We start from the raw sequence: 12,969 nt of genomic DNA on the forward strand, positions 1-12,969 counted from the left end.
ACAAAACGAAAGCACTGAAGATCTGTGTCCAAACGAATCGTTTAATATTCTGAACTGACGCCCTACTTGTTAAGTAGAATGACAAGGAAAGAAGAGAAATCGGGATGTGGAGTTCAGGCCAAGCTCAGGTAAAATCCTGATTTGACTGATAGCTCAAGCGGCGCGCACTCATCTTCATCAGACGAGAATGATGAAACCCCGATAGTTTTGCTACGTCGATGATGAGGAATCTTCTTGCGCCGGCCACAGCAAACCGTATACCTTTACATGCCTTCGACAGCCTCGTGCTGGCGTGGTGGCTTGTGGATCTAGTAGTTCCCTTACCAAGAATGTTTATAGAGCGCGAAGGAAAAAAAGACTATTTTTCCCAGCAAGCTTCAGAGCGCTGGCTCGGGAACCTCACGAGGGTATATAAGACTCTCAGACTGCGCGGCTTTCAGACATTTGCCGGTTACCGTTTGCAGTGCTTGTGGTGGTTGGTGTTATTCTCCGCCCCGTAGGCGACACAGACTGAGGCTCCCCGCCTGCTATCTCTCTGCTGCCCCTTTGCTCTGCATCTCCGATGAGGCCGCGAGAAGAGACTGAGGCGCCTGCTTTGGCGCTGCGCCTGGAGGAGCTGAAGCGGCGGGCGGGCGAGTGCATCGAGGCGTCTTCGGAGCCGCTGGGCGAGCTGAGCCGGGCGATCTGGAGCCGGCCGGAGCTGGCCTACGAGGAGCGCCAGGCCCACGCCGCCCTGACGCGCTTCTTCGCCGGCCGGCCGGCCTGGGCGGTGCAGCCGCGCTACAAGCTGGAGACGGCCTTCCGGGCGGACTGGGCCTGGGCGCCCGACGGCGGCCCCCCGGGCCTCCACCTGGGCTTCCTGTGCGAGTACGACGCCCTGCCCGGCATCGGCCACGCCTGCGGCCACAACCTCATCGCCGAGGTGGGCGCCGCCGCCGCGCTCGGCCTCAAGGGCGCCCTCGAGAGTCTCGCCCCGGACGGCCCCCTGCGCGCTCCCGCCGTCAAGGTGAAGTAGGAAAGGGGGGAAACGTCTCCTGTTTCTCTGGGCTTCTTCCCGCCCTTCCGTAGCCGGGCTGTTTGGCCGCTTCCTTGCCCGCGGGAGAGGCAGTTCTCTGGCTTTTGTATTCTTATCCTTACTCCTAGCACCTCTGGGCGTGTTTGGGGCTCTCCCTCTCGCCAGCTCCTCGCTGAGTAAACATCTTCATGTGGCTGTCCCCCGAGCTGATCGCTTATTACCTTTGCTTATAGATCACAGTGCTGGGCACTCCCGCAGAGGAAGATGGAGGAGGCAAAATAGACTTAATCAAAGCCGGAGCTTTTGATGGTCTAGATGTTGTTTTCATGGCTCACCCCTCCCAAGAAGATGCAGCTTATTTGCCTGATGTAGCGGAACACGAGTGAGTAAAGGGAACAGAGACCCAGAAATGCAAGGGATGTTTAAAAGAACTCCTATGGGAGCTCTTTTGTGTCTTCAGTGTACATGGTATTTTAAGGAGCAACCAGCTTTCAGTGAGATTTGAGATCTAGTAGCCTAAATAAAAAGTAGTTTAGCTGAAAGGCCATATGAAGAAACAGTTCAAGAATGGCCAGCCAGCATCTCAGTTTACATCCTATAACATTAACTGTCACAGATGTTATATTGTTAATGTCTTTTTCACTTCCAGGTTGGCAACTGGAGCAGGTCAGATGGTATCTGTCAGACGATAGATCTGGCCCTGAAATTTCTAATTTCTTGTCTCTATCCTGTACATTCTAGCATTGTCAGTAATCTATATATTCAGGTTAAAGGGTTAAATGTGGAGTCATCTGTATAGTTTTCAACAAAATACAGCTTATTTTAATTTTTAGGGAAGTTAAGCTCCTTAAAATGAGCCTTTTCCCCCAGAGGCTATACCAGAATTCAGATTGCTCTAAATTAGCTTTCAATTTCAGACTTGTATAGTTGGTCCATTGTTAGTGCTAGATCTAGGTATTCTCACACTTCTGTTACATAATTTTTTTGAAATTTGTTTGGTCTGGTGTTTATCTGCATCATATAACTGAAATGACTTGTGACTAAGCAACTTAACTGGATGTTGAAACTTTTCATAACTGATGTTATTTGTGTCTAGGTGACTAAATACAACCTAGTTGTCAAGTCGCAACCGACTTCTGGCAACTGCAGCATGGGGCTTTCTAGGCAGTTGAGAAGCAGAGGTTCCATTGCCTTCTGAAGAGTCTTCCTTGGTGTTTCCCCTGCTTAGCTTCTGAAATCTGATGAGATCAGGCTGTACCATGCAGCCTTCCCTCCCAAACACAACCTTTAGGCACATTAAAAAATGAATCGGTCTGAGTTGTTTTCATCTGAGTGCTGGAAATTGAAGGCAATATATCTACCTCATCTGAGATATTCTTGGTTAGTGGAGTGCTTTCCCCTGAAAATTAATCCATAAACCCAGAACACAAAAATTGATATGCTGGGGTCATACAAGTGCCCTGCTTATCTTGGTGTTCTGTTTTCTTACTGTATCCACATAACACAGAAAGGTCAAAAGTGGAGCACAATTGCAGTTTTGAAACCTTGTTAGCTTCCAGAATTTGGAAGTTAATTGGATGTTTCAGGTACAGAAGCAGGATGCATTTTTCCTTAACCAAAAGTATGATCTTTTATCCCAAATTATTTTTACTTGCTCTGGAAATTTTGGACTTTTATAAGAGCACGCTTTTTTTTACCAGTTAGTGCGCTCTAGATACATTTCAGTCATCTCTCCTCATCACTGTTACTCTTTTTTTATATAGCATGTGTATTTTGCTTTCTGAAGTGAGCTGTCCAGCACAGGTTCATATCCTACCTGTGTTTACTAGAATCCAAGGCAGAGTATATACGGTTCCCAGGTAGTCTCTCATATAAATACTGACCAGACCCAAACCTGGTTACTTTCAATAAGATTTCTATGTCATATGCCTTCAGGATGAAAATGGTTTCCTGGTTTTTGAAATTACATGGCATCTTTCTATATATTAAGAAATTAATAACTTTTTTATTAATTTCACGTGTGGGATGGATGTTACCCCTTTCTATGAACGTATCACTGTTTTCAAGTAGGTATTGGTTCCATCTTCATTTATTCTGCCTCTTTGGTTAGAAATGGGATAAAATCAAATGCCAGAAAATAAGGCTTTGTTCAAAGTGAATTGTATTTCTCATGCAACATCTGCATCTTCTATTAAACGTGGATTGTTTTAAGCAATCTCCTTTTTGAAGCATATGATAGGTATGTGAGGCAAATAGACTTTAGTTCTGTGGTTTTGTGCAAATAACTGGAATTTGGAAATTTATCAGTATACCAAGGTGTTTTCAACTAAAATGGTTTCAGGTGGGTAGCTATATTGATCTGCAATAGAACAGCAAGATTTGAGTCCAGTAACATCTTAAAGACCAACAAGATTTTCAGGGTGTAAGCTTCCAAGAGTCAGAGCTCCCTTCATCAGATACCTGACTTGTAACGTAAAAATATTGTTGGTCTTTGAGGTGCTACTGGACTAGAATCTTGCTAGACTAAAATGCTAGCTTTTCTTTGAAAAGATAGCAGCTTCTAACCAAGAATGTTTTTCTTCTCACAAGTTTTCGTTATCAAGGTTCAGGCTTGCTGCATTCTTAGCTTCCTGTCCACTGCACTTGCCTGAACATCTAGGAGAAAATTAATTTCCCATTCATTTTTTCACACTTGATTTAAATCTCTGTGCCTTGCTTGGTAATTGGGAAGTGGCTACTGATGCATGAGGTAATATTGGACTTATCCTTGCAAGCCAAAAGTGTTTGTGATTTATCTGATAACTCTTAGAAATAAGCAAGATTGGAGTCCAGCAGTTTCTTAGCATGTTAAGGAATAGAAGAAGCAGGGCATCTTCCTTATCCTTCTTCAACTGATAACTTGCTTCAGTGGGAATTAGCCTTTAGACTTGGTATTGCTGTGTTCAGCAGCATTGTTGAATCCCATAGCATGAAGCATATGTTACAGAAAACTGTATTACTGGCTTCTCTGAACAATATAAACTGTATGACCCAGCTTCTCTGCTCAGGCATCTAAACAGTGGCCCTTAGTGCCTGGTCAGAGTGGAAGAATGCTTATGGAGAGGCTAATGGTAGCTAGCTTCCCACCTGCCATATGATCTTAAGTGGCTGAGAGAGCTAGAAGACTAAGGGAGGAGCTGTAGCGTCAGGTGTCTAGGCAGACAGTGTTGGACTGGCTGTTAAATTTTGGAGGTGACTTGTAAATCTGAACCAGATTTGCCCAGGCTCAGTTGTCAGAATATAAAGATTGAAGAGTTCCGTAGTTTGGGGCCTAGCAACAGGAGTAGCCACTGCTGTGAATCACTGGGGACAGGCTGGCATCCCGTGCTTTTGAGTACATTAACTTCACAGCTGCTCATTATAGTGAACTTTTGTAGCCTGGTACTACCCTTACAGGAACTGGGCGTTGGATTGATCTGCTTGGGTGTTCCTTGACAGATTGCGCTGAATACAAGTTGGGGTCATTTTAGGTCATGTTTTGAGTGTACTGTCTGCTAGATGCAGAAGAGCTGCTGAGTGAAAATGGAAACTCCTTACAAAGTTTTCTGCTGCTTTCTTTGTAAAGTTTAATTCGGTTTACAAAGCTTTAATGTTTTATATATAGCACTCTTAAAGTTGATATCTTTGGACTAAGTTTTATCATTGGTCTCAAACTTTTTACTGTAACTTCTATGGTGTATTTGTTGTGACTCAGCTTAGATAGTTTGTATCTCATAAATCCCTAATTGTGTCAACATCTCATTGCATATTTAGCACAATGAACTCTGCAAGGTGTAGTACCACAACCGTAAATTTGATCGTAGTCTGATAAGAGGTATGGTAGAAAAGCAAGACTGAAGGATTGCTGAGTAATACATGTTTTAGATTCATGCTTTGGAAACTGCTGTGCAGTAGACCTATTATATATGGGATCTGAAGCGTTTCCTGAGACTCACAGATTCTTGTTAATCCTGAAAATCACTGGTTTCCCTTTCTAATTTTTAATACTTGTGGTTTCCATAAAAACAGGTTTACCTAAATGCTCAAAAGAAGCAGCTCCATTAAAATAAATTGTGAAATGTATTATTTCTCCTAAAACTACTATCCTTATTTCAAGTTTACTCATTGCTGTACCTGCATATTCAGAGTTACCTTGTCAAAGGCTATTGGACACCAGAATATAATCTGTAAATACAGTATTTTTATTGAAATGTATAAAAATAGAGACACAGAAATAGAGATATTGTTATACCACCTCATAAATAAAATTTATAAACAATACATGGCAGAAATATAACAGACCTTAAAACATTAGAACAGGAAGGCTAAAACAGTCAATAGGGCAGAGACAAACATGAATGAGTTCATTACATAATCATGACACTATTGCAAGTGAGCAAATGTTGAACAACAAAAATATTAATAACATTAATGATATGTAATCAGTTACTTCCAAAAGATCTGAAGAGTTTTTTTCTTGTCTTACCCTGAAAAGTAGAACATGTCCATCAGCACTATTGCAGCACTTACTAGGTTAATAATATAGTATAATTTTTTTGTGTAAAAATAAGTCATATTATGGTCCTCTGTTACACTTTAATCTTGCAGCTGTACCAGTTGAAGAATATAGAAGTACAACAAATTGCAAACCCAGAAGTAGGTGAATGACTCAAGTGTTAGATTCATGGACACTTCAAAACCCTATTCAAAGGTTTTGTGAACATTTGGGTTTCTTTCATTACAGCTGCTTATAAAATAAGAGGTTACAGAATATTTGTTTTTAATTAATGATCCTCATTAAATCAAAGCAAGTCATCTTTTGCAAGTTTCCCAAATTCATTACATTGCCAAGAATCTTTAAAAAATAGTTGCTATGCAAAAGACCTTGTACTTTGAGAAAGTACATAGTAGGGGAGTAGAAGTACATTTACTAACCTTTTAATCTCAGGTACCTTTATGGGCCAGAATTATAATAGTGTTCAGTTCTATGTTCCTTGAATTTCTAGGGCTGCCTAGTTTTCCATTTGCTTTTTAAACATTCAGTATTAACTTAGCTATAACCAGCTTTTGCTATAAGATTCTATACTAAAGAACATGCTCAGTTCTTGTTTATGCATACAAGCATCCAGGTAAGATTATTAAAATTGTCATTAGAGTGCCACCTGTGCTTCCTACATAACTCTATACATTGTCAGAGTTTGCAACTACTTCTTTGATCTTTTTAAAGTAAGGAAATGTAGTTGAAATTGGAACCATTTCTGCAGTTATCCAAATTTCATATTGTAAAAGAGCCTAGTGTTTTGGGAATACAGTTGTCTTGGTCCATTAATTGTTTCTTGGCTGGTTTCACGGAATTCTGCATGCATGGGACTCAATCATCCAGAATGGGTTTCTTGATAATTTCATTGTAGGAACCCAGTATATAGGCACATTGCTCTGGGCATAAAGATTACTTCTCTGTATTAAAACTAAGAATACCTCTCTACAGAGCAGGTTGGATGAGAAAAGTTTGTTTGGTATTGTGGAAGAAGTAAATGGAAAAGAAGTCAGGAAAACTTAAGTAATGTAGATGTAACCTTAATGGTTTTATTTCGTTTCCAGAAAACAATATAATGATTCTCCTTTTTCTTTTAGTTGGTTGATTACACGGTATGTATCCAGTAGAGAAACTAAAGACCAGTTGCCAATACAGCAAATTATTTCTATAGAGCTTAATTTTTTATTTGTCCTAATTTTTTATTTGTTGGTCTGTGGAAATACCAGACTTTGTTTTTCAGTAACAGTGTTCTGTTTTGAATATGGACGCTGTATATCAAATGCCTTCCACTCTCCAAATCATTTTGACCTGCGTTCCCTCCCCACCTTCGTAATGTGTCTGTATGAGGTAATCACAGCATGCATAGTTAATACCATTAATACTGAAATCATTAAATGAACCCAGAGGGATCTTTTTACTTTTAAAAAGTGTTTAAAAACAAGTGATGGCTTTTATTTCCTAGTGTGACTGTGAAATACTATGGAAAAGCTTCTCATGCTGCTGCTTACCCTTGGGAAGGAGTAAATGCATTAGATGCTGCTGTTCTTGCATACAACAATCTGTCACTTTTAAGACAGCAAATGAAACCAACCTGGCGAGTTCATGGTGAGATCTTCATTAAATCTTATGTCCAGCAAGTAATACTTCAGATACTGTTTAATCAAATATGTTGTATCTGGCATGTTAACATTAAAATATAAGTGGCTGTTCATGTGTTTGTTTTTCTGACAAATGCACAGTTAGTTGGAAAAAGTAGAAATTTGAAGTGCTACATGTTTTCCCAACAACTTCTTCTAATTAAATACTTCGTAGAAACAGTCTAAACACATGAGTTAACTTTGTAGCTGAGTGTTCATGTAAGTAGTGGTTAAATTAAGATAGGTATGATTTACTATTATGGTTGTATGCAATATGATGTGTGTGTTTACTGCTGAGTAGCCTCACTCCATCTACCACCTCCAAATGGAATTTGCCTTTTTCTGCACTTCAGTGATCAATCCAGTTCATATTAGCCAGCCATCTTTTTACCCATTAGAGCAGGGGTCCCTAACCTTTTTGAGCCTATGGGCACCTTTGGAACTCTAATGCATGGTAGTAGGCACTACAGAATGGCTTCCGCAAGCGAAGGAGCCAGCTACAGAATGTCAAGAAACAAGGTTATGCAACACTGTAATAGTAACGTTTTAACTTTTCATATAGAAGCTCTGTTTAACAAGATGCCTTTTTAATCTGCACAGCCAATAGGAAGCTCTCCCAGGCAAAAGCCCCAGCAACTCCATCCACCCACTTTCTAAAAACACTAAGGTGCCAGAAAAGTCATTGGTGGGTTCAGTTGGGTTGCTTTAGAGATACTTCCCCTGTGCTGAATTGTGACATAAGCTGCGTCTGTTCTCTTGAGTTCTTGTGAATTTAAATAAAATGTTAAGGCTCCCATCAGTGTGAACTTAAATATTGCAACACAAGCTGTGCATTTCATGTGAGCAGCATGTGTATTTGAAGAGTCCTATCACTACCATTCCCTGACCTGGACAGTCCAGGCTAGCCTGATTTTGTCAGGTCTCAGAAGCTAAGTAGGTTTGGCACTGGTTAGTACTTGGATGGGAGATCACCAAGGAATACCAGGGTTGCTATGCAGAGGCAGGCAATGGCAAACCACCTCTGTTGGTCTCTTGCCTTGAAAACCCTCTTGGGTTGCCGTAAGTGGGCTATGACTTGACAGTGCTTTACACACACACACACACACACACACACCACTGCCATAATGCCAAATTATGTAAGAGGGTGGAAGGATCTACTTGAATCCTGAAAAGTCTCTGTTTTGGAGTGTTTGGTCCCTGATGGACAAAACCATGTGGGACAGGACTGTAGTGAGGAGATCACTCTTGTTCTTTTTTTTCCTTTTTTTTTTTTTACCAACAAGGAAGCTGATCCAGCCCACAATGACTACTCACACATTAACTAGATACCAGAATGGTTTTAAACAGATGCAGTTGTATGTTAACTTTACTGAAGTTAATAGTTATTGAAAACTCACGCCCTACAGCTGCACAATAAAATACCTGTTAGGGTTAAATGGACCAGTTGTAAAGCAAAGTTATTTGAATTAATTTCTGTCATAAGAATGTAATGTGAGGGTTGGAACTTGATAGTTTGGCAAAATGTTGCTCTTAGGATATCACGGGTCTAGGTGAATCCTGAATTCTTTCATGGACTATGTGCTATGTATCTTGGTGACCTTTACATGTTACAGTAGATTCTTTGGAAATGCTTTTCCATGGGATGTGGATCCGGTAGAAAGATGCATACTGGCTGATTCCGCACATGTTGGATAACGCACTTTCAATGCACTTTATCAATCGTTTGAGGTGGATTTTTTGTTCCGCACAGGAAAAAATCCATTCCAAATGATCTATAAAGAGAATTGGAAGTGCATTATCCAATGTGTGCAGAATCACTAGTTGTTATCCATGCCCATGTAGCTGCAGGCATTTTTTAATACAAAGTATTCAAGCAATGCAGGCATCAATATGCCAAACTATTCTTAGCTGCATTTTAATCATTAATGTTGTAGGTTAAAATATTTTTAGATTGTGGATAATTTAAATTATTTAGATTGTATGCGGGAACGTTTTGCTCTTCTGGGCAGTGGTACCTTTTTGAGATACTATCAGAAAACACAGCACTGCCTAGCTAATCACTGACCAGTCTTCCCATTCTCTTGACAGATTTCCCCAACAGAGCTGCTCAGCATTATTAGTTGTTGCAGAAATATCCAGTAATTGTACTTCGCCACCAGTTTGTTGTTGTTTAGTACTCTTGATTGACTGATCAAGAGATGCATGTTGATTGCATTTCAGAAGTCTTGTGAATGTGTGAGCTTCATCATTGCTAGAATGAGGTACAAACATGGTCACCTCTTTGGATTAAACGTATTAGGGTTAGGACTCAAGGTAATTTCTCTACATGTAGGAATTTAGCTGACATCTTTAATGGAAGGCTAAGATACAGATCAGAGGCTATTCTGGATTATCCCACATGCTTGACATTCTTGGAGCATTTTTGAATTTCTGTAAGATCAGAATTTTCAGCCTTCTCTTGGAACAACGCATCTCTGCTCCAAGTAGAGGGAGGATCCTAGATATCCACTAAAATCTTTATTTGTTGGGAACATATTTCTTATCAATAACATCTAGTACGGTGTTTTATAAAAGGTGATGTGGCTCTTTAACTTGCTGCCTGTCCGCCTTTTGTTACATGTACTCTAGTAGCTCTCAGGAGTCAGGCTAGGTTTGGGAATTGACAAGTGATGTGAACAACTCAGTGCTACCAAATAATGTCAAACAAGATTAATGAAAACAACAATTTTAGACATACTTAAACACAACAATTTTAGACATAGATACTTCTGCATAGATGTTAAGTGTCATCGGGTTAAGTGCAAGAACAACTTGTATTAACGAACATTATTTTGGAACAAAGATGCCTTTTTGTGGAGTTCGTCCATAATGGAGTTGTTGAACATTGTTCATTGAGAAAGAATTTTTAAGGTGTGAATATGTTACACCCTTTTACTCCTTTTGCCCACTCCCCCAAATCCCAGGGACTCATTCACCTAAAGTTTGCCAGTTGGTTCCCAAGAAAGGGCAAATGCAACAGTTTTGTTGACAGATTACATTTGGGGAAAAGACAGAGAGATCTGGCCTTCTCGTGTATGCCTTAAGGAAGACAGAGTAACAAGCCAGAGGGGTTGTAGTCTTTCTGTAAAAGCATTAGCCAAGATGGGAACAAACTTTTCACAAACATAGTTATATGGGTGTGATGGATAGATTGAAAGTTCTTCCACTCTACAAAGATTGCTATTTCTTATTCAATTTAAGGTGCTGTTTCATCAGATATGAACTGCTATGCCAGGTAACAGTACTTTGTTCCAAATTTTTGCTTTTACAGGAATACCTGATACATTAACTGTGGTTTCTGAAATGTTGTAGGTTCAACATAGTCTCAGTGTTGTGTTCTTAAAAGATTGTGTTAATAGTGATAGAAAGAACCCAGGAAAACAGAAAAAGTGATCTCTACTTCCAAAAGAACTCTTGGTTAAAAATGGGGGTGGGGTAAGGGAGGTATAAGGAAGGCTGTACCCGTTCTGAAACTATTGTAGCAACTGCAAGTATTGTACTGTTATATACCGCTAATTTGATATGTAAATTGGTTAAGCAGAATGGCATATTTTAAGGTCAATTAATTTTTCTGGTTTTAATCAAACTTTCAATCTTCCAGCAAGAGTTACAGTTTGATGACAATTTTTAATCCCTGGTTTTGTGCTGTGATAAAGAGCCAATATACCCAACTTCTGTGTTCTTGCTTACAGCTCACTGAATCACCTAGTCCAACTAGATCAGATGTAGGCAACCCCTGACATATGTGACAAATGGCAGGATGCTATAGTTTCTTGGCATAGCAACTTCCTTGCTGCAACCCAAATCCAAGTGCAATTGAGTTGGGACAGGATCTGATCACAGTTGGAAAATGGAAGGGCAGGCTAGAAGCCAGCAGAATCCTGCGGAGTAGTCCCCTCCTGGACAGCAGCAGTGGGTTAGAATTCGAATTTGCAATGTGGTAATTGTGAGTGAAACTGAGTGTAAATTTTCCCACTGATATCCTGCCCCACTAGAACCCTGCTCACAAAGCATTGTTTTATATTATGCGAGAATTATTTTCATCCTTTGCCATCACATTCTTTAGTATATTCATTGAAAACAAAACTACTGATGTTTCATACTGACATCTCTAAAGTACTGTTACGTTATTCCCTTACTCCTGTACAAAAACAAAAAAAGACTGTATACAGCAGATGAAATGTCTCTGTTCCACCCTCTTCCACCTCTTGTTTGCTGACACATTGGCATAATCTGACCTAAAAGTTTACTTACCTCTGACATAGGTTTCCTAATCCTGAAGAACAGGGAAGAACATAAAAACAGTATAGCTTTGCCTTTTAAAAAATTGACATAAATGTTCAAAAGACAACATATTTCCTGTGTGAAGGTATGCTTTACTCTCATTGTTCTGCTGGTGAACAGAACACAGAACAGAAAGGGAGCCAGATGCAAATACTAATGTGTATTTCTGTTTAACTGCCTTACCAGAAATCTCAGAATGTTTCTTGTGCAGTTCTCTAAATTCACTAACATGGTTTGCTCTCTTGTAGGTATAATAAAGAATGGAGGTGTGAAACCTAATATCATCCCTTCTTATGCTGAACTAGAATTTTACTTGCGTGCCCCTTCATTAAGAGAACTCTCCATCCTGACAGAAAAAGCAGAGAAATGTTTTAAAGCAGCTGCTCTGGCCACAGGATGTGAAGTAAGGTTCTGTAAGGCTGAGCAAGATACTGTTGAAGGTTTAACGTGAACTGATTTTCAAGTAAAATTAACAATGCTGATAGCATTTTTAATTTAGTCAGGACTAGGACTGACTAAAATAAGCTATCATAGGTAAATTTACCCGCCTTCACTATTAGATGGTATGGTGGAAAAATAAGCACTAAGTGTCTAGTCCTTATGCAGGTCACAAAAACAGCACAGTAGGGCAAGATACAAAGAGGAGGGGTGATTCATGCCTTCTAGGGAGAAGTCCCAAGCATGGAAAAGAAATTTATTTTCTTCCGGATTCCCCATATTGGAAGAGGGGAATCTCAAAAGTAGACTTTAAAAAGACTGGCTAAAATCCCCTGGAGTTTTTCCACAGGCAGAAAGCTTTTTTGCTCATGGCATAACTTTCTCATCTCCTCCAGCAGCCTGAAGTGTCCTCAGGAAGAGGGAGGTGAGAAAGCTGTGCTCTGAGTGCAAATCCTTCTGCCTGTGAAAAAATTCTGGGGGATCAAAGCCTTTCTGTGTGCATATGACCGTCACACTGCCGTAAAACCCAGGCAGCGTGAGGGGGAAAGGAAAAATATGTTGTATTGGTGGGCCGGATGACTGTGAAGGTTATCTCTTCCTTGCTGCCTGGATCTTACCAGTGGAAAATAATTTTGCCGATGAAGAAGAGAATGCACCACTTGTTCTGTTGCTGCTTTTGAGAGGCCTCCTGGAGATACCTTGGTCAGAATCCCAGCCTTTCCAGGCCCCACTGCTATTCCAGACCAAAAGCAGCAGCACACCTGGCTTCAGAAGTAGGCAACCAGGCAATCCCTTCTCTCTCTTCCAGCCCAAGTCCAGGAGGTCTAATGTGAGGAGAAGGAGCTGCAACTGGGCCACCATGACTGACCCATGCTCTGCAGACTGAGGGCTTTTTCTTTTCCATCTCAGAATTTCTTTTCCCCCTGTCCTTTCTTTGTAAACGCTGCTACTTAAAAGGAAATACTTTGCAAAAGATTCTCTGAAATTTTTTCAGGTATTAC

General features: G+C 40.4%; 1 protein-coding gene across 1 annotated transcript in view; it reads left to right on the plus strand.

Annotated features, from left to right (window-relative positions):
* The first annotated feature begins 285 nt into the window (after positions 1–285).
* Positions 286–12,969, plus strand: part of LOC129343330 (xaa-Arg dipeptidase-like) — a 29,091-nt gene continuing 16,407 nt past the window's right edge. Inside the window, exons 1-4 of the mRNA XM_054999534.1 lie at positions 286–1,006; positions 1,249–1,397; positions 7,033–7,175; positions 11,779–11,933. Of these exons, the coding sequence (XP_054855509.1) occupies positions 563–1,006; positions 1,249–1,397; positions 7,033–7,175; positions 11,779–11,933 (891 nt within the window). The 5' untranslated portion in view covers positions 286–562. The remainder of the gene's footprint in view (positions 1,007–1,248; positions 1,398–7,032; positions 7,176–11,778; positions 11,934–12,969) is intronic.

Source organism: Eublepharis macularius, chromosome 1, assembly GCF_028583425.1.
Source record: "Eublepharis macularius isolate TG4126 chromosome 1, MPM_Emac_v1.0, whole genome shotgun sequence".
Taxonomy (NCBI): domain Eukaryota; kingdom Metazoa; phylum Chordata; class Lepidosauria; order Squamata; family Eublepharidae; genus Eublepharis; species Eublepharis macularius.